The sequence below is a fragment of the Apodemus sylvaticus genome, chromosome 16 (assembly GCF_947179515.1).
Source record: "Apodemus sylvaticus chromosome 16, mApoSyl1.1, whole genome shotgun sequence".
NCBI lineage: Eukaryota > Metazoa > Chordata > Mammalia > Rodentia > Muridae > Apodemus > Apodemus sylvaticus.
In genome coordinates, this window is record NC_067487.1 from 65,192,244 (window position 1) to 65,212,004 (window position 19,761).

Genomic DNA, 19,761 nt, shown 5'->3' on the forward strand with positions numbered 1-19,761 from the left:
AAGGACTGTCCAGCTGCAAGTAGGTAAACCTTTGCATCACAGATGGTCCTGGCTGCCCAGCAAACCGAGTTGCTAGCCAGAGATTCCCGATAAACGCTGATAGTGGAGCTTTTATGTTTGTAAGCCAGTGACACGTTAAAAATATAATTTTTTTTGTTTCTGTAGCAATAATATCAAAAACTTACCTGACAATTCCCCCTGCCCTACATTCTCACTGGAGAAAATGAACTTTGAGTTACTTTAAGAGAATTGTAGCTGGGTCTGAGCCTTGTGAGAGATCAAGATGAAAACATACAGATGACTTATTTCTTAGCTAGTCAGACTTGGCGTCCTGTACAATACTGAAGAGTTTGTTTGTTTGTTTGTTTGTTTGTTTGTTTTAGTGCATTGGATTTCAGTCTTGCACCTAAGATCTCCTGTCTTGACAAAGATAGGTTTTGGGGTATTTTTTTGTTTTGGTTTTTGTTTTGGTTTGTTTTGTTTTACAATATTTCATAAGGAGGTACCAAAAAGCAGGTCCTCAAGGTGGATACCAAGCTACCATGGCTTCCAGGATACAGCCTAGGGAAAACATAAGAGCCAGTGTCCTGTGTGTGTTCTACACTTTGCCTGTATTCCTTGAACAACAGGCAGTTGGGAAGTCAGATGAGGAGGCAGTCACAGGGCCCTACAGGGACAGCAGGGTGCGGCTGGCAGGGACCTTGATTATTATGCAAGATTCATCCCTCTTTTATTTATTAGCACCACAGTGATTAGAGCCAGGCTATAACAGCCTTCTGTACCGCCCTAATTGAGGTCCTCCCTTGCATGGAATTTACATTATCTGTGGATAAATCCCACCGCATGACATTTTAATGAGTATTTTAGCAAAATCCAAAGGACTATCAGAAACATTAACTTTGCAAGAATCATTTTTAAGACAAAAATAATAGTAATTAATGATAAAGTGCACCGGGCCAAACAGTGAGGTTTGGTTTCAAAGACTCCATTTCACTAAGTGCTGACATATGGAAATGTACAGCCCATTTTCCCGGTGGAGTGGGGTTTGACCCCACAATCCTCCTCGTCACCCTGCTTGGAGATGGCTCTGAAGGATTTCCATAGAGCTTGGGTTCAGATTTAAGCTTCCTTGAAATGGAGCTCAAGCAAGCTGAGCAGCGATGGCGGTCAGGGATTCGGTCCTCTGTCTTTTTGTCCTGTAAGGCGTTGCAAGGTCATTTCTCAATGCTCTGTGGGTACTGCCATCCTCTCAGGCCCCAGGGTATGTCTATGAACCTTTGACTCTAGTAGGCACATCATGGGAGGAGGGGCGTCCATTTCCCTTGCCAGGACTCCTCCCACTGCTCTAGGACACTCCTCCTCTCTCCAGGTCAGTCAGTTATAAAATAATAGGTAAAGGGCATCCAGTCTAGGATGACCTTGCCTGCTTCATAAGCACAGGCTTTAATTCTAACTTTGACACCGTGCATAGCTCAAAACGAGGAAAGGAATTTGTCTGGCCAGAGCTCTTGAGATAAGGCTCCTTAAGAGAACTGAGGGCTCTACCCTATTGGCAACCTCATCTTTCTTCCTAACCTGGTCCAGAGTGAGTCATAAGGGCATTTGTGTTTCCTAAAGAATTCGAGTCTTCCTCTGGTCTCTGCCTGCCCTGGATTGAGAAATCAGCCTAGCAATCTACGCCCAGTGCGGAGGCTGCCTCTCCACACCTGGCACACGGGCACTGTGTGTAAGCATGAAGATGAACAAAAAGGAAATGTGAGGATCACTCGATTTTAGGAAAAGTAAATTAAAAGTATATATAAATTAAATATAAAAATATGTATTAAAATTAAGTGTGCTAAATAAGTATGACACTTATTAAGTATCTTTTAGTTGGAATGAACGCATTTCAGCAGACAGTGCACTGCCCATGGCAATACAGACAATGCAGCCTCAGTGTCTTCCTGTAACATTAATCAGATATTTGGGGGCAATGAGGTTACTCATTTACCACTGAGCCTAAGGATCTGAGTTCAATTCCCAGTCCAATTGCCTGCACAGTAGAGGCAGAGTACAAGTGAGTGCTCACAGGAACACACAATGAATAAATAAATAAATAAATAAATAAATAAATAAATAAATAAATAAATAACATTTACAAATAAATCTAAACAAAAAACAACATTTGATTCAAATGTCTACGTTTATATTTTAAAAAACAAAACTGATGCACATAAAAAACCCATATAAATGTTCATAGCAGATTTATTAATAAATATGCTAAACTGGGAACAATCCTCAACCCACTAACATACGTGACAAATCTCAAATGTGCCATGCTAAGTATAAGAACCACATTCACAAAGTTCCATACCGGCCAGGTGTGGTGATGTGTGCCTGTAATCACAGCACAGCGCTTGGGAAGGCTGAGACGGGAGGATTGTGGACTCAAGGCCAGTCTGGGCTGTATGGCAAGACCCCATCTCAAAACCAAACATCTGCCCTATGGCGTGACTCCATTAGCACTGTATTCTGAAAAGACAAAACTCTTAAGACAGAGGAGAGATCAGTGGTCACCAGGGTCCTGGCTGGAGGAAGAGTTGACCCCAAAAGGACAAGCAGCATCACGGGATCTCTTGGGGTGACTTTGGTCAAGTTCATAAGCATATATAAATACATTTTCATAGGCATATATAAGTACATTTTGCTCTATGTGCATGGCAAAATAAAATCAAAGCTGTCTTGCTTTTTAGTGTGAATTTGGAGGCGACAAAAGAGAAAGGAGGGAGGGAGAAGAAGAAATGGGAGAGAGAGAGAGAGAGAGAGAGAGAGAGAGAGAGATCGCCTGAGAATCCATGATCTTGGTAACCTGTAGTGATTTTGCACACATGCATATAGACACACACACACACACACACAGAAAGCACCTCCAGAAAGCAGGAAACAGGGGATACTGGCAAGTCAGGAAAGCAGGGTTCCTATTTTTTCTGGTGGGAAGTGGAAATGAATGTGTGTGTGTGTGTGTGTGTGTGTGTGTGTGTGTGTGTGTGTGTGTGTGTTAATGAAGGTGAGGGGGCTGTTAGCACCCATTGAGACACTCAAGTAGCCTGTGTCTGAGGAGCCAAACTCTAGGAGTGAAGGAGACAGCCATCATGCAGAACATTCAGGCAGGGCCTTCCATACAAGGAAGACCTCAAATGCAGGTATGTAGACTGCTAGGGTCTACATTGAGATGAGATTACTAAGGGACAAGACAAAAACAAAAAACAAAAAAACAAAAGCCACCTCACATAGCAGTATTGTACGCACGCCTGGGCTTCTGGAGACAGGGCAGTGGGGCTGGAGGAAGTGAGCAGGACAAAGAGCTGAGGGAGGTGGGCTCACCTAGGAGATCACTTCTGACAGGACATGAAGCCATGTTGGTGCTGGCATCGAGTGCCACACATATGTGAAGCTGTGGGGGACTGTCACGAAGTAGAAAGTCATGTAGGACAGTTAAAAGGGGAGGTCTCACTGACAGCTCTGTCTTGCTGGGGCCATGTAGCCATCCAGCGGCCAAAGAGGAACTGGGCTTACCTGAAATGGGGGCTGGAAAGGAAAAAGAGAGAGGTGGGGGGGGTGAGAGAAAAATGAAGTCGAGACAAGGTTCTGATCAAGATCCAAGTTTAATTAATACTCAGCAGTGCATTTAGATAGGGAAAGCCCACAGACCCTCATCTTTTGTTTCAACTGGATTATGTTGCAAAACAAAGTCAGCGGGCAGTCTATTCTTCTAAGATCCCGTGGGAACTTGCACGTGCAACCAAGCCAGGTGACTCCACAAAGGTTGATAGGTTCATTGTGGCAAATACTCAAGGTCTGTTCAGCTGCCTCAAGGCTGGGAAGGCCACAGGGCCAGGCCTCAAGTGGGTTACAGTCTGGAGTGGTTCCCACCTAGGTTGCATTTCTACTTCAAGACTGCAGCAAAGGTGGGACCAGTATGTCTCCTGTACCTGGGGCCACAGCCCAAGATGTTCCCACTGCCTCACCCTCCCGGCTGAGTGGTCTGCACTCTCTCCAACCATGAACCCAAAGAATTCTTTCTTTCCTAAATCAATCTATCAGGCGTTTGTCACAACTATGAGTCAAACAACTAAGACACCGACTCACGGGAGTTTAACAGAGCAGACCTACAGCTTTCCAACTTAACTTAATGCCAGGTCTCCCTTGTTACTATATCAAACATATTGGCAAAATAAATGTATGCAAAATAAATTTAGATTACATGTTTGAATATGCTAATGAGGACGCTGCAGCCTCCTTCTGGTAGTTCTAGGAGACAACTGTGATTCTTGTGATTCCCAGCTTCTGCCAGTCCCCTCTATTTGACTAGCAGCCCCTTCCTACATCTTGAAAGGCAACAATGCAGCTCCTCCCAACCTCTCCCCCCTCTGTCCCTTCTACCCTCCTATCTTACCTTTCTTTGTTTCCCTCTGTGTGCTGATTGGTCGTTTTCGTCAAGAGTTGGTCATCTGGCAAAGGAAGCCTCCAGGAAGAAAATGTCTCCCTCAGACTGTACTCCAGTGGGGACTACAGGGCATTTTATTGGTTAATGATTGATCTGGGAGGGCGCAGCTCACTAGGGGCCATGCCACTCCTGGGCAGGCAGTCCAGGATTGTATGAGAAAGCAGGCTGAGCAGGCCACGAGGCAGGCCAGCGACCAATGATCCTTGGCAGCCTCAGCTTCAGTTCCTACCTCCAGATTCTTGCTCTGTCTTCCTTTCCTGGTGGGACCTCACTGGAGATGAAAGTGCTAATGTGAAATAAACCTCCTGTTTCCAGGTCGCTGGTCATGGTATTTACCACAGCAATAGAGAGCAAGCCTGTGACTGCCCTGCCCATCTTCTTTCTCAGGATACTTACATTTACATTTGGCTCTCCTCTACAGTGCCAGATATCCTCTTTCTCTGGGGAGCCTTGACTTAATAAGAATCATGATCCCTTTGCTTGAAACATCTGTATTCTCAGGTTATGGAGGTCAATATGACAACCTTGGGTTGGGGTGGGGTCACTTTTTTTTTGGGCTTTTTGAAACAGGGTTTCTCTATGTAGCCCTGGCTGTCCTGGAACTCACTCTGTAGACCAGGCTGGCCTCAAACTCAGAAATTCACCTGCCTCTGCCTCCCAAGTGCTGGGATTAAAGGCGTGCGCCACCACTGCCTGGCTTGGGGTCACTTTTCTGTCTGTTATAGAACGCTCTGCCCCACCCACTGTACAGACATGGTTAAATCTCTCTGACCTATTTCCCACTGAAAGGGCCACCTTGTGAACTCTCTTTTTTTTTTCACCAGAGCTCCCACCTTTGCCCTTCCTGCCTCTATCCTGTGGAAAGTGCTAGACCTGAAATTGAACTCAATCACTAAAGTCTTCTCTCCCAGTGTGGAGAATAGCAAACTTTAGAGTTCTTTAGAGAGAGTTTGTACAAAGCTCCAAGATCACATGAAATGAACACATTACGGTCTCTTTGTTCTGTCATAGAGTTTCTCCTGCAGTTTTAGATATGTGAGACTTTTGAGTCTAGACTATATAAGATGTTGAAAGTAATCATGCTTCCCGAAAGCTAATCAAGGAATTAATGTAGCAACCCACATAGTCTCCCCATATTAAATTTTCAGAGCAAAACTAATGCAAGATTACTATAGCGTGCCACTGGTGTTGACACCACTTGCCGACAGCACAGTGGACAAGTTGTCACAAGTTGTCACAAGTCTAGGTGCTGGGGTGCAGCTTGAATCCTGGCAGTAAAGGTTTTGTGACTTCCGCTTGTGGAATTATGTCACTTCCAGAGGCTTTCAGGAATCCCATAAAGGACGAAGGTGCATTTCTCCTGGGGAAGAGACCTAGATTACCTCGCCTTTGTTCACACAAGACTTCTCATCACCAGGTTTTGCTGGTGGCTAGCCTTCCGTGTCACGCAGTTCAAGGTCCCTCTGCAGATCCAGCTCTGGCTTCAATGATGTTGGCTGTGCCTCAGTCTTTCTTAGGAAAACTGGCTGAACTCTCCTTTCATTTCACATTCATGCAAATGCCAGTTCCCAAAGGGATTTCTGTCTGTAGCCCACCGTGACTGTTCTTATTATAGTGTAACAAAACTTTCGTTTTTATGACATCTCCTTAGAAGTTGGGATTCACCTTGCTGTTCCCTGTGATGCCTGTGAGCCGAGATAAAAGTCCTCATTTCTGATAAGGACACTGTGAAGTCAGCCTTCCCCACAGACGGCCGTTTAAAGATGCTCTAGTGAAAGGATGCTTTACAATGTTGTAAAAACTGCACAAAGAAACCAGTAATACAGGAGAGAGCATCCCTGAGTCTCGAAGGCCAGCGGTGGGAGGGCTGGCTGTGAGGAGGGGCTGGCTGTGAGGAGGGGCTGGCTGTGAGGAGGGGCTGGCTGTGAGGAGCTGGAGAGGCAGGAGAGCTGAGAGCATCCAGAGCTTCACCATGCCTCCACCTATGCAAGGAAGGGAAAAGGGAGGGAAGGAAATTGTGTCCTACTCAGACCTAGTTGGGTAGCAGGTGTGGTAACAGATGGCATAATCACAACAGTCAGGAGGAAGAGGCAAAAAGATTACAAGTTCAAGGCCAGCCTGGGCTACATTAAAAAAAAAAAAAAAAGCCTGTCTGAATCTCACCCCCAAACCTGGCTGGGAACTGGATGATGAAGTCCACTGGGGGCCATTTCCTGACAGGCAGATGGGAAAGAGTAGTCTGTAGGAGTGAGGGGAAAGCACCCGGAGTGGTGGGGGGAACCCCACATGTACCCTCTGCTTAGATCGTGATCCTTTTGATTTGCACCTCCATCCTCAGCACCGCCCGTGGTGATGGGAGTGGGGTCTTTTTTTTCTATATTCTTTGTTTACATTCCAAATGATTTTCCTTTTCCCGGTTCCCTCCTCCCCATAAGTCCCATAAGCCCTCTTCCCTCCGCCTGTTCCCCAATCAACCCCCTTCCATTTCTCTGTCCTGGTAATCCCCTACAGTGCTGCATCAAGCCTTCCCAGGACCAGGGCCCTCTCCATACTTCTTCTTGGGAATGATTTGATATGTGAATTGTGTCTTGGGTATTCAGAGCTTCTGGGCTAATATCATCTTATCAATGATTGTATTCCATGTGTGTTCTTTTGTGATCGGGTTACCTCACTTAGGATGATATTTTCCAGTTCTAGTCATTTGCCTAAGAATTTCGTGAATTCATTGTTTTTAATTGCTGAGTCGTATTCCATTGTGTAACTATAAGAGCCACAAACAATATGAAGTATTTTGGTGTGACTCTAACCTAACAAGTGAAAGATCTGTATGACAGGAACTTCAGGGGGTGGGGGTCTTAAATTGAACCTGCGTTGTAACTATTTACACTCACCATTTTTGTGGACAGTAAGCTTTGACTGACAAATCCCTGAGGCCCCAGCACGCGGTGCCTGGTCCAGCTGCAGGGTCAGGAGCTCCCTCACGCCTCTGTCCTTTTCCAGGGTGGAGCTTCAGCATGGGCTCGGCCTACCAGTTCCATAGCTGGCGCGTCTTCGTCATCGTCTGTGCGCTCCCGTGCGTCTCCTCCGTGGTGGCCCTCACCTTCATGCCAGAAAGCCCTCGGTTCTTGCTGGAGGTACTGCCCTCTGTCACAGAAAGAAGCACAAGGGACCCACAGACACTGGAAAGGCATCCTTGCTGTTTCCAGGAAAGCATGTCTGCCTCTTTGGGAAGTGCCTTCTCCCTTCCTACCGTGAAATTGTGCAGGGTTTGGTTTCATGGAGACAGACATGCTTTAGGCAAAGGGGTGTGTAAAAGCTGTCTTGCAATTAAAACCACTCATACTCTTCCCTGAGCAAATAGCTTTCAGTCAATGAGTGGGATGGTGTTCACTGTTTAATAAAAGAAGCATTATTGTTCGCAGGTACTGTTTCTAGTTGAAGGCAGGTTCTTTGAACTGCCGCTGTGTAGTGGTACCCTCAGCCTGAGACTAGGAGTGCTAAAGACATCTGCACGATTACCTTCCATGTGCTCTGAAAACTCAGCAGTTACGGAAAAGCAGGGGATACGAAAGCCCTAGCCTCTGACAACCTCTGTATTTCTTAGATGGGAAAACACGACGAAGCCTGGATGATTCTGAAGCTAATTCATGATACCAACATGAGGGCCCGGGGCCAGCCTGAGAAGGTCTTCACGGTGAGTCTGCTCCTCAGAGAATCCTTGAGGCCAGAGTTCAGGAAGTTTTCTGTAAGGAACCAGACTTTTAAGGCCTTGCCAGTCATAAAGTTTCTGTCACAAGTACTTAGCCCTGTCCTTGCAGTGTAAAAGCAAGCAGCCGTAGAGAATGTCTAAACGATGGGCCTTGGCTGTGTTTCAATAAAACTTTATTTACACAAATAGGCAGGGGAGCTATGTTTAGCCCAGAGACTACCAACCTACTCACACATTAAACTCCAAGCCTCTGTGGTTGGTTAAATAATACTAACCCGAGAGACAGAAAGACCACAGTTTAATCTCAGATGTGTTCTTCCTGGCTCAGTAGCAGAGGCCTGGGTTGTAGGGATCACCAATAGATTCTCTTTGTCTTGCTATCGGAGAAGACTGGGGTCTCTGCCCTATCAGGTCACTCCCCTGCCACATCTGAAACTTGCTTGCACATGCTGCTTGACCATGAAATTCAGGGTAACATGGGGTCTCTTGGGATATATCTGAGTTTAAAGTCATTACTCGCTGGCTTCATGGCCTGAACAACAAGACCCAGGCCCAGAAGTGTCCAGTGGGGGAGAGGTCATCTCTTCAGCCACCACAGCACTGTCTCGACCCATCCAGAGTGCCAGGGATTCAGACTCAAGCCCTCATGCTCTAGAACAACAGCCAACACGCTTACCTGCTGAGCCATCTCCTCAGGCCTCAGCGGACTTCTCTTCGGCTGGCCTCGGCTACTTCCTGCATCTTGGCACTCATCTTCAAAAAGCCTAAACGCTCCCCCCCCCAGTGCCCGGCACACTGTCTTCTTCTCTCCTGCACCTAGATGTTTCTGACCCAGTACCCCTCCCTCCTGGCGTTTCCTCCACAGTTCCCACACTTGGCAAACAGCATCCTTCCCTGTCAGTCTCTCGAGTCCAGGAGGCCTTTTCTCTGCCAAGTCAAAATGCATGCTGTGAATCCAGTTTCTCTCTGCGCCTCACAACCCTCCACGAGCACGCTGTCACTTCTTTGTGTTGTCGAGGACTGTGGTGCTTGAGGTTTATATCTCACAGGAAAACCAATGAATTGCAAAAAAAAAAACAAGTATTGATGACTAGGGAGGTGGAAGCTCTCAAAAGTTAAATATCAAATGTTTTTTTGTTTGTTTGTTTGTTTTTTGTTTTTAAGAATGAAAAATCTAAAGTGTGGGTATTACTTAGACACTGTTGTAAGCCCAGCACTTAAGAGCCTGAGATGGAAAGATCTCAAGTTTAAAATTGACCTGGGCAACATAGTAAGACACCCTCACAAAAGAAAAAGAGAAATAAAAACAAGAAAAGAAAAATAAGTTCTCCAAATACTTTATTTGAAAATGCATATTTAATTCAGAAGTGTTTGGGATTTTTTTGTTGTTGTTGTTAAGTAAAGACACTTTGCTCAGTGTCTTTACTTACAGTCAAAAAGAGATACAACCGACCCAGCACAATGTGAAAACACCAAGACCCAGCCTCCAAACAGTATCTCCAACAGAATATTGGCAGGTTCTTCAGACATGCCCACTCTGCCCATACGCACCATGTTCTCTTTCTTCCCAAGCAGGGAAAGATGAACTCTTCCCCCTCCCCCCGCTCTTTCCTCTCTCTCTCTCTCCCTCCCCACGCCCCGTCATTCTTTCCCAGGATTGGAAGTCTGCTCCAAGAGGCTGCCTCAAGCCACAGATGCTCCTCGCCACACTGAACCTTCATCTTTTCCCTCATATGACTGAAGAGTTGGGGTTGGTGATTCTCAATAGAAGTATCACCTTCCATTGCAGCCGCCTATGGGTGTCTGTCGGGCAGCCACTGGCTTGCCTGTGGGCAAAGGAAGAACAGGTCATAGTGATGCTCTAGAGATGAAAGTTGACATGTAACATCCATATTCATCAAATATTTAGGTGGCTCCACCCCCCAAATAATATCCAAGCAAAGTAACAGTAAAAGCAGAAGCTCGTCCCTCAGGCGTCTGATCTGCTGCTGCTGGCGTGGGTCTTTATAGTAATCAGGAGGCATCTGACTCTTGTCACCTCACCCTGCTTGCTTTCTCTGTGGCATCCCCCTCACTGAGTCATATTCAGTTCCTTCAGATGGCCTTTGCATCTGTACTTCTCTGCTAGTGTTCTCCTGTGCATGAACAATTCTTACCAAATACCATTTTCCATTAAGCGTTGGGTTTAAAATAAATAGACTGAGTGTGGCAACTTCCCAGGAGAGAAGTGAGCTCTCTGCACTCTGCTGCTGCCCACAGGTAAATAAAATCAAGACTCCCAAACAAATTGATGAGCTGATTGAAATTGAGAGCGACACGGGAACGTGGTACAGGAGGTGTTTTGTTCGGATCCGCACCGAACTATACGGGGTGAGTATGCATTGCATAACAAGCTATATGTCAACATCCGACATTTGGGGGTGGTCAAAGAGGGACTGGCTATGCCTTTCCGATGAGGAGGACATGTCCCTTCTCCAAGACTCTTGTCTCTTGGACTAGAACCAGGAAACGGGCCTCTCTTGGCTCAGAGCTAACAGATGTGCTCCACCTTGAGGAAGGAAGGAGGGATCAGGCCAGGAGTTAGGGTCATGAGAGTCCAGCTTGGTATCTATTGACTTCCAGAAATATGAAAAGTGAACATTCCTGGGCTGGCTTGGTGGGTAAGGCCTGTCATTCCAGGCACTCAGGAGGCTGAGGCAGGAGGATTGAAAGTTCAAAACCAGCCTGGGAAGCTTAGTGAGAACCTGTCTCAAAACAAAAATTGAAGGGGGACTTGGGGATGTTGATAATGGTGGGACACTTGTCCAGCTCACGTAAGGTCCTGGGTTCGGTCACTAGGACTGCAAGAGGAGAGAAGAAAGAAAGGAAAAGAGAGGACAGGAGGAAGGAAGGAAGGAAAGAAGGAAGGAAGGAAGGAAGGAAGGAAGGAAGGAAGGAAGGAAGGAAGGAAGGAAGATTCCAGCCTTTGCTTTTGTATTGATTTTAAGATCTTATCTTTTTGTTGAAGTTAATTCAGCTCTGTAAGAACTCAGCTCTTTCATAATTTGATGAGAAGATCTGGGGAGTGGGCTCACTATGTAACTGTCTAAGAAAACTAACCATCCGGTGTTTTACAGATCTGGTTGACTTTTATGAGATGCTTCAACTACCCAGTCAGGGAGAACACCATAAAGCTTACAATTGTTTGGTTCACCCTGTCCTTTGGGTAAGTGACATTTGAATTCTTGGAGGATAAAATCAACTGTCACATTGTAAATCCAAGTCATTTCTCTCTTTGTCCTTTTAAAACTTACTTCTTTAAAAAAAAAAATCATGACTCAATCCTGCTAACTTGCTAGAATTCAGCCCTATAAGAACTCAACTCTTTTATAATTTGATGGGAAGGGCTAGGACGTAGGACTTTTTTTTTCAATTCACATTTGCTGGCAGTTGTAGTATCTATAACTGATAAGCTAACCCTTTTATTAATCTTGCTGGGAAATTCATTTGGCATTTGGGAAGTCACATAAAGCCCTGGGCGACTCACCTGTGCTGCCCTCTGTCTCCGTCTGCTTTTCCCTGAGTTTGAGGGCCTGTTCCTCCCCTCCTTCCCTTGGCCCACCACCCTGCACCAGGATGAGCATCCAAGTTTAGCTAAATTTATCGCTACACTCTTTTTTTTTTTTTTAAGATTTATTTATTAGATGTAAGTATACTGTAGCTGTCTTCAGACACTCCAGGAGAGGGAGCCAGATATCATTATGGATGGTTGTGAGCCACCTTGTGGTTGCTAGGATTTGAACTCAAGGCCTTCAGAAGAATGGTCAGTGTTCTTAACCACTGAGCCATCTCTCCAGCCCCCTGGAAGTTTTTTTAAATTCAGTGTAAAGACTAAAAGAGAGCTGGAGAGATCACATAGCCATTAAAAACTAATACTAATACTCAGGGCTGGAGATTTGGCTCAGCAGTGAAGAGCAGTGACTGCTCTTCCAGAGCTCCTGAGTTCAATTCCCAGGTGGCTCACAACCATCTGTAATGGGATCTGATGTCCTCTTCTGGTGTGTCTGAAGACAGCTACAGTGTATATAAAATAAATAAATAATTCTTAAAAAAAATAAGGCTCACAACCAGAATTTCAAGATTAAAAGTTAGGCCTTCTCTGGAAGCACCATGTAGGAATGGTGTGTGTGTGTGTGTGTGTGTGTGTGTGTGTGTGTGTGTGTGTGTGTGTGTGTGTATACACTTATATATCATGAGACACATAAAAGGAGCTCAGTAAACAGTTGTCACATGAATAAAACTACTGTATATATGTTTTAAGAATGCAGGGGGCAAGTCATGGTTTTATTAAAGGAACCAGAGGGATCCCTTTCCCAGTGTTGGGAAGGTCTGAGGAAGGGGAAGAGGAAGGAACCAGAGGGATCCCTTTCCTAGTGTTGGGAAGGTCTGAGGAAGGGGAAGGGGAAGGCTTTGGGCAGGGATCCACTCTGCTATGGTTGTCCATGTGATTTTATTCCCCGTTTCTAAGTTCAGAGGCTTCAAGCTGAGGCCTGGCTCAGTGGCATAGCACTCACCGGGCATGTGTGAGTCAGGGGTTCCATTCCCAGTTCTGGGGGTGGGAGGAGGGAGGCATGTTGAGCAATCTCTCCCAACTTCTAAATTATATAATTTTAGAAGAAAGATGGAGAGGAAAATAAGTAGTGTTGGGTTCCTATCATTAGCTCAGCACAGAGTGAAGTACAAAAAAGACAAAGATAGTCACAAAGGTACCCTCTGGGTGGCCAGTACCCGCTGTTCATCTGGGTAACTCACTCATTGCTGACTCTAGCAAGTGTTGCCTCTTCCTTCCTGGAATCTCAGTACTGACTGTTGAAATGACATTCAGCAAACGTTTGCTGAATGGGTAAAATATCAGTTAAAATTCCATGTTGTTCATGGTGGACTTCCAAAGATAATGTGTTTTCCTCCACAATGCAAGTCTCCACCTTGTGACTAACTAGAAAGCAACCCCCTGTCTTTGTACCCTGAGTCATTGCCTGCTCCATGACCACCCTCACACCCCCACTGCGGGGATGCAGAGGTTGTGATGGGGGGGGATGGGGTGTGTGGAAATCTATGCAACTCAGAGGAGGAAATGCTTGAGGATTCCTGGTGACAATGATGACAATTATGACTCATTTGGTCTTTTGGGTACCCGTGGTGTGATAGGCACTTGGCATCCTGTTGTATCTGAGTAACAGCCTATGGAAGGTGGTTAGTCCTATATCCTGGTCATCATAAGTATAGTAAGCCAAGACTCAGCCAAGAGGCCCAAATTCACACTGTAGGCAAACCACTTCCTCCCTGGGGTATCTGAGTATCACTGGGATAAACTAGAAGAAAACTCAAGAGTACAACAGAGCCCCCTCCCCCCTCAGTACTCCACCCTAGAGCCATCAGGTCCTGGATCAGGCCTGGTTCATGGACGTGGATCCAGGGATCATAAGTTGAAATCTACTACATTAGCGTAACACTATCCGATTCAAATATACTTTGATCCACATATTGCTTTTGACATTTCTGGTAGCTAGACCCACAAAAAGAAAAAGATTATATAAACTTAATTTTAATACTGTTTTATTTAACTCATTATATCTAGTGTATCACTATAACATTATTCCTAACTGATTTTACATCCTTTTTTTTTTTTTAATTCTTGAAAGCCCAGTGCTACCAGCACATCTCAAGTGGGACTGGCCGTCTTTCAGGGACTTTGTGGCTTCATGTGATCAGTGGCTTCTAATAGCCCAGCAGTATGTCACATGTCACATGTCACAGCTCTTAGAACCACACATGAAGCCGAGAGTGGAAATAACCCGGGGCATTTGGGTAGCTCAGCTGGTAGAGGGATCACCTGGTGTGCACGAAGCTCTGGGTTCGATTCCCCAGCACCTTTGAGCAGGCCTGGTGTCACATGCCTCCAACCCCACCAGTAGGGAAGTGGAGGCAGGGAGATTACGTGTTCAAGGCCGTGCTCAGCCACGTAAGACATTTGAGGCCTTCTGGGCTATATGAGACCTGGTGTGAGAAGAAAGACAGGGGTGAGGAGAGAAGGCTAGGGCAGAAGAGGGGCTAGAGGAGAGGAGGGGGGGAAGGAATGGGCCTGAATGACCCTTTCTGCTGCCTTGAACCCCTTTGGGAAACACAGCTCCTACTCCAGGCTAGAAGTGCCACAGTCATGTAAGACGCAAGAAAGATGTTCCATTAGTAAAGAGTCCCTCCTGTGACCTCTTCCTTCCTGGATCCCAGGACTCTGTTCCGCCAGACTAGGACACAGGGTTCCTCAGCAGAGCCCAGGTTGGTATGAAAGACGTCAGGGCCACCATGCCATGTGTTTCAGTCTATACACACTACTACTCAGAGGCCTCATTTAATACCACCATGGGGGTTGGGGGTGGCTGGAGAGTTGGCTCAATGGTTAAAAAAGGACTGACTGCTCTTCTGAAGGTCCTGAGTTCAAATCCCAGCAACCACATGGTGGCTCACAACCATCCATAACATGATCTGGTACCCTCTTCTACACAGGGGGACACACTCAGACCATAGCATTATGGATAGGTACATGATGAGATTTAAATCCCTTCCCAAAGGGCTTCAGGGATTACAGCTGGCTGTTCCCACTGTCTCTCTACTTTGTTTTTGCAAGGGGAGGGGGTAGCACACCAAATACGTGTGATAGTTTGTTCAAATGTTTCAAGGTGCCAGTCATACCTGGAAGTGCTTCTAAGAGCCACTGCCGTTCTGACTGTGTAAGGGAAGCTGTGTGTGTGTGTGTGTGTGTGTGTGTGTGTGTGTGCTGCAGACACGTTTCTCTGCTCTCACAGGTACTACGGATTGTCTGTTTGGTTCCCTGACGTCATCAAACATCTCCAGTCCGACGAGTATGCGCTGCTAACTAGGAATGTGCAAAAGGATAAATATGCCAACTTCAGCATCAACTTCACCATGGAGAACCAGATCCACACTGGAATGGAGTATGACAACGGCAGGTATGGAGACTTTGATTTAACTTGCTAGCTAGTCAGCCAAACTTGCTTCGCTGTGTCGTACAATTAATAATAACTAAGGGTTTTCAATTGTGTTTTTATTATTATTATTATTTATTATTATTATTGATGAATTTTAATAACTTAACATTTACTTTAAAGATACACACTTGTCAGTCACTTCAAACTACTTGAGAAACTGGCAGAGAATCAATCATATGCCTCTTAGAATTTAAACAAAAATCAACAAAGCCACTTCTGAAACTGAGTTGCCTCGTGCTTACTCACAGCTAGGAAGAAGAGAGCTCAGAGGGGTTTAAAGAGCGGGGACAAGGGGGACAAGATAGGGAAGAGAAGAGGGGACCTTGGAAGGAAACAGGAAGGAGGAGAGACTTGGGGGAGAGAGATTTAGGGGAGAGACAGGAGTGTCCAGGGAAATCTCCGTTTTTGAAAAGGGCCCCATTTCTGGTCACCACTGTGCAATGCAAACAGAGATCTGCAGTTCTGTGTGTCAGGGAGCCTGTTAGTGAAGGAGCAGAAACTCTCCCCGAGTGAAGGGCGGTCAAAACCGCAGAGGCTTAGGGAGGAGGAGCACAGGACCCACTACTTCCTAGACTTAGGATAACCAGGAGCTCAGGGAGCTGGGTCTGCTTCATCTTTTCCAAGACAAAAAGGGATAGACAGGTAATCATGTTCATTTATGCACCGCCTGAGCAAAATTCGCTGATATGAACTCACAGTAGCTCATTATTCATAGATAATTGTCTCAATTTTTTAAATGATGAAATTTTAAAAAAAGTAATCAAAATTCCCCAAGGCAAAAAGCCTGTTTATTAAAATGAAAAAGTTTTTGTGGAATGCTTGTGGCCTAGATAATGGATACTTGCCAGTATGGAAGTATGGGAGTCATTATTGTAATTAGCAATTTAATGAGAGGCCTAATCATCGTGTGTGTGTGTGTGTGTGTGTGTGTGTGTGTGTGTGTGCTGTGATAGTTTTATTTATTTGCATAAATAAAACTATTTATTTTTCAAATTTTTTTCAATCATTTTGGGGGGTGGGGTTTTTTTGTTGTTTTTTTAATTTGGTCAGTTGACTGGTTGGTTGGATTGGTTTTTATTTTGGTTTTAGTTTTGGTTTTTGGAGATAGGGTTTCTGGGAAATTCACTCGTAGACTACGCTGACCTTGAGTACAGAACCTGCCTCTGCCTCCCAAGTGCTGGGATTAAAGGCATGCGTCGCCACCACCCAGCTTCAAGTTTTCTGTTATTAAAGTTTACTCATAAAGGAAGAAGTTATACCACTCTGGAAAATGGATGGATGGAGACCATCATGTTAGGTGAATTAAGCCACCAAAAGGAGAGACCTTGTCACAGTCGGGCCACACAGCCTCTTTCTCACTCATCCCCTGCAACTCCTACACACACACACACACACAGGCGAAATACTTGCCACGAAAACCTGATGAATCCACACAGAAGCCAGACCTGGTTGCACACACATCTGTAGTCCAAGGACTCCTATGGAGAGATGGGAGCGAGATGGAAGAATCACTGGAAGCTCAATAGCCAGCTAGCCTGGGCTATGTGCTAGCCTGGGCTATGTGCTAGCCTGGGCTATGTGCTAGCCTGGGCTATGTGCTAGCCTGGGCTATGTGCTAGCCTGGGCTATGTACAGTGAAAATAATAAAAAAAAAAAAAAAACCAAGAAGATCTTAATCTAAACAAGGTGGAAAAGTAAGAACAGCACTGAAGGTTTTCCTCTGTTCTTTATATGTATGCCGTAGATATACTTTCTCCTAGATACAGACTTGCACACACACTTATATGCATACAGAAATGGGCGGAGAGGAGAGAGAGACTGATTGGTTGGTTGGTTGGTTGGTTGGTTGGTTGGTTGATATTAGGACTCCAAACAAAGGGAAACCTACCAAGCATATTTTTTTTTTGCATTTGTTACACGTTTTAGATGATAGGAAAATGCTATCATAAAAATGCTATTTAAGTCTCTGAAAATCTTTCAGAGAAATGTGAAATTCTGCTGCTGACTCACGTTTCAGTGGTAGCGTCCCTGAGCAGTTTTCTCCAGCAGAGATTCTATACCCTGACCTGGAATACCTTCCAGGTGGACTGCACAGATAATATAGGATGTCCCTCCTTGTCTGTATGCAGAATGTTCTGAGAGATTCTTGGCAAAGAAGTCTCTTACTAAAGAAGCAAGATTCAATGGTGCACACTTTCCTAGGGCTTCAGTGAGTCTGCATCAATGACTCCTGGGCTCCTTTGAGACATGAGGCTCATTAAAGCCATTATCTTCACTACCCAGAATTCCCATTGCAGTGCCTTAAATAATGTACTTGAGCCCATTTCGTCATTCTGTGTGTCTCCAAAGTAAATAGGGGTCTTGTGTTTCAATTTGCTTGTGAGAAGGAAGACTCCTGGAAATTAGTGTGCCTTTTCTCCTCCTTGTCAGTCACCCCTCCCATGGAGAACCGGAACTCCCAGGCTCTGCCATCTAAGCTTCTAAACTGAAAACACAGACTTTTATGAAGCACCCAGAGGGCTAGTGACGGAGCTCAGTAGCAAGCACTTGTCTAACATTGCACGTTCCTGGGTTCAGTCTCCACCACTGTAACATGCAAATATAGGTAAAAATATAAAGTTCAGATGTTAGCACATCTTCAGGTTAGATAGATTCACAAGTCTCAGTGGAGACTTTCCCCATCTGTGAAGGATTTGTGAAGAGGCTAGAGGGTAGGGATGATAACCAAACAGCTCAGAGCCTCAGGGAACAAATGCTTAGCTCTTGAGACCCTTTGCCACCACTGTAAAGAAACAACTTGTGCGTCTGTCATTGCTTCTCCTGACAAGAAATAACACCGAACAGTGGTGCAGCCAGACAAACCAGCATATCCAAGGCCAAAGGGGGGAAAGCCTGGAAAACCCTGGAAAGCCAGGATGCCCTTTATAACTTAAAGATGGTTATAGCATGGTGTCACATCTCTAAATCCATTAGACTTAGCTTTGGACTCAAGTAGATAAAAGTCATTGGCATCAATTTGTTTGTGTGTATGTGTGCTGTACAGATTCCTTGGAGTCAAGTTCAAATCGGTAACCTTCAAAGATTCCGTGTTTAAGTCCTGCACCTTTGACGATGTGACCTCGGTCAACACCTACTTCAAGAACTGCACGTTTATTGATACCCTTTTTGAGAATACAGGTAGGTTGCCAATGCTGATAACACTACTTCAGTGGGAGCAGGAAGCCTTCAAAGGCCTTTGTCTTGGCAGAAATGTCATACTCATGTGACAGGGTGCCTAGAGGCTTGTGTGGCAAGGGGAGATTAAAGTGTGAAGGAACAATTTCCCTGTATTAGTTGAATCAAAAGCAAGTTGGTACTGTTTTGCTTTCTTGGGTTTAATATAGAGGCTCACCCAAGTTCAAAGATAGATAGATAGATAGATAGATAGATAGATAGATGCCTTTGGGGAATAGTTTTAGTTTGGTTTGGGCTTTCTTTTTTAAAGATGTTTTTATTGTTATATGTCAGTACACTGTAGCTGTCTTCAGACAACCAGAAGAGGGCAGGGTGTCAGATCTAATTATAAACAGTTGCTGGGATTTGAACTCAGGACATTCAGAAGAGCAGTCAGTGCTCTTAACCACTGAGCCATCTCTCCAGCCCCCCCACTCCTCACCCCCATCCCCCAGTTTTGGCTTTTGATTTTGGTTTTGGTTTTAGACAGGATTTTTCTGTGTATCCCTAGTTGACTTGGAACTCACTCTATAGACCAATCTGGCCTCAAACTCACAGAGATCCACCTGCCTCTGCCTCCTGACTGTTGGGATTAGAAAAGTTAAGTAATTTTGTCACAATAGTAACCAACAGCCAACCTTGGGATCCTGGCATACGTGACTCGTGTCTGTACTTTCCCATTCCCACATAGTTATCTAGAATCACATCCCAGCACTGTGGGAAGGTGTGATTTGCCCTACTGGCAGCCCTGCCTTTTTGGTGCCCAATCAAGGGCCAGTTCTGCCGGACTCTGATGAGAACAAGGTGAAGCATTGTCTTCTAATCCATTTGACTCCAGAAGACCAGCTCAGTTGAGGGAGCAGAGGGTGACTCATGACCAGCGAGGAATATGATGGGCTACAACCAACAGGAAGCACAGAAAGAATGCCGGTGACCTGCAGAGTTGACTTCCTTTTTCTGTGCATTTATCTACACAGACCTCGAACTACAAATGTAGCTTCAAGAACTCAAAGAGAGTCTTATTCCTTTGGCGTACTTCAGAGCCCCTAAAAATGACACTTTTATTTCCTTTGCCAACAAAGGGAACCCTCCATGCTGTTGCTTTGTAATGTGACATGCCCACTAGCTCTCATGTTCTGGCAAGTCAAAGCAGCTCCAGCTATGGAGTCCCCAAGGAACCGGCAGTGCCATGACTCTTGGTGGCAGTGCCATGACTCTTGGCTGATGCCTCTCAGTGGCTTTCTGTTACTTTCCATATCTGTTACCTGCACCTGACAGGAGTTTAATGGATTTTTGTTGTTGTTGTT

At 45.3% G+C, this 19,761-nt stretch overlaps 1 protein-coding gene across 6 annotated transcripts in view; it reads left to right on the forward strand.

Annotated features, from left to right (window-relative positions):
- Positions 1-19,761, forward strand: part of Sv2c (synaptic vesicle glycoprotein 2C) — a 185,536-nt gene that overhangs the window by 149,364 nt on the left and 16,411 nt on the right. For all 6 annotated transcript variants that reach the window (XM_052159624.1, XM_052159619.1, XM_052159620.1 and 3 more), the window contains 6 exons: positions 7,487-7,620; positions 8,091-8,180; positions 10,455-10,565; positions 11,312-11,400; positions 15,038-15,202; positions 18,285-18,418. In XM_052159624.1, the coding sequence (XP_052015584.1) occupies positions 7,487-7,620; positions 8,091-8,180; positions 10,455-10,565; positions 11,312-11,400; positions 15,038-15,202; positions 18,285-18,418 (723 nt within the window). The remainder of the gene's footprint in view (positions 1-7,486; positions 7,621-8,090; positions 8,181-10,454; positions 10,566-11,311; positions 11,401-15,037; positions 15,203-18,284; positions 18,419-19,761) is intronic.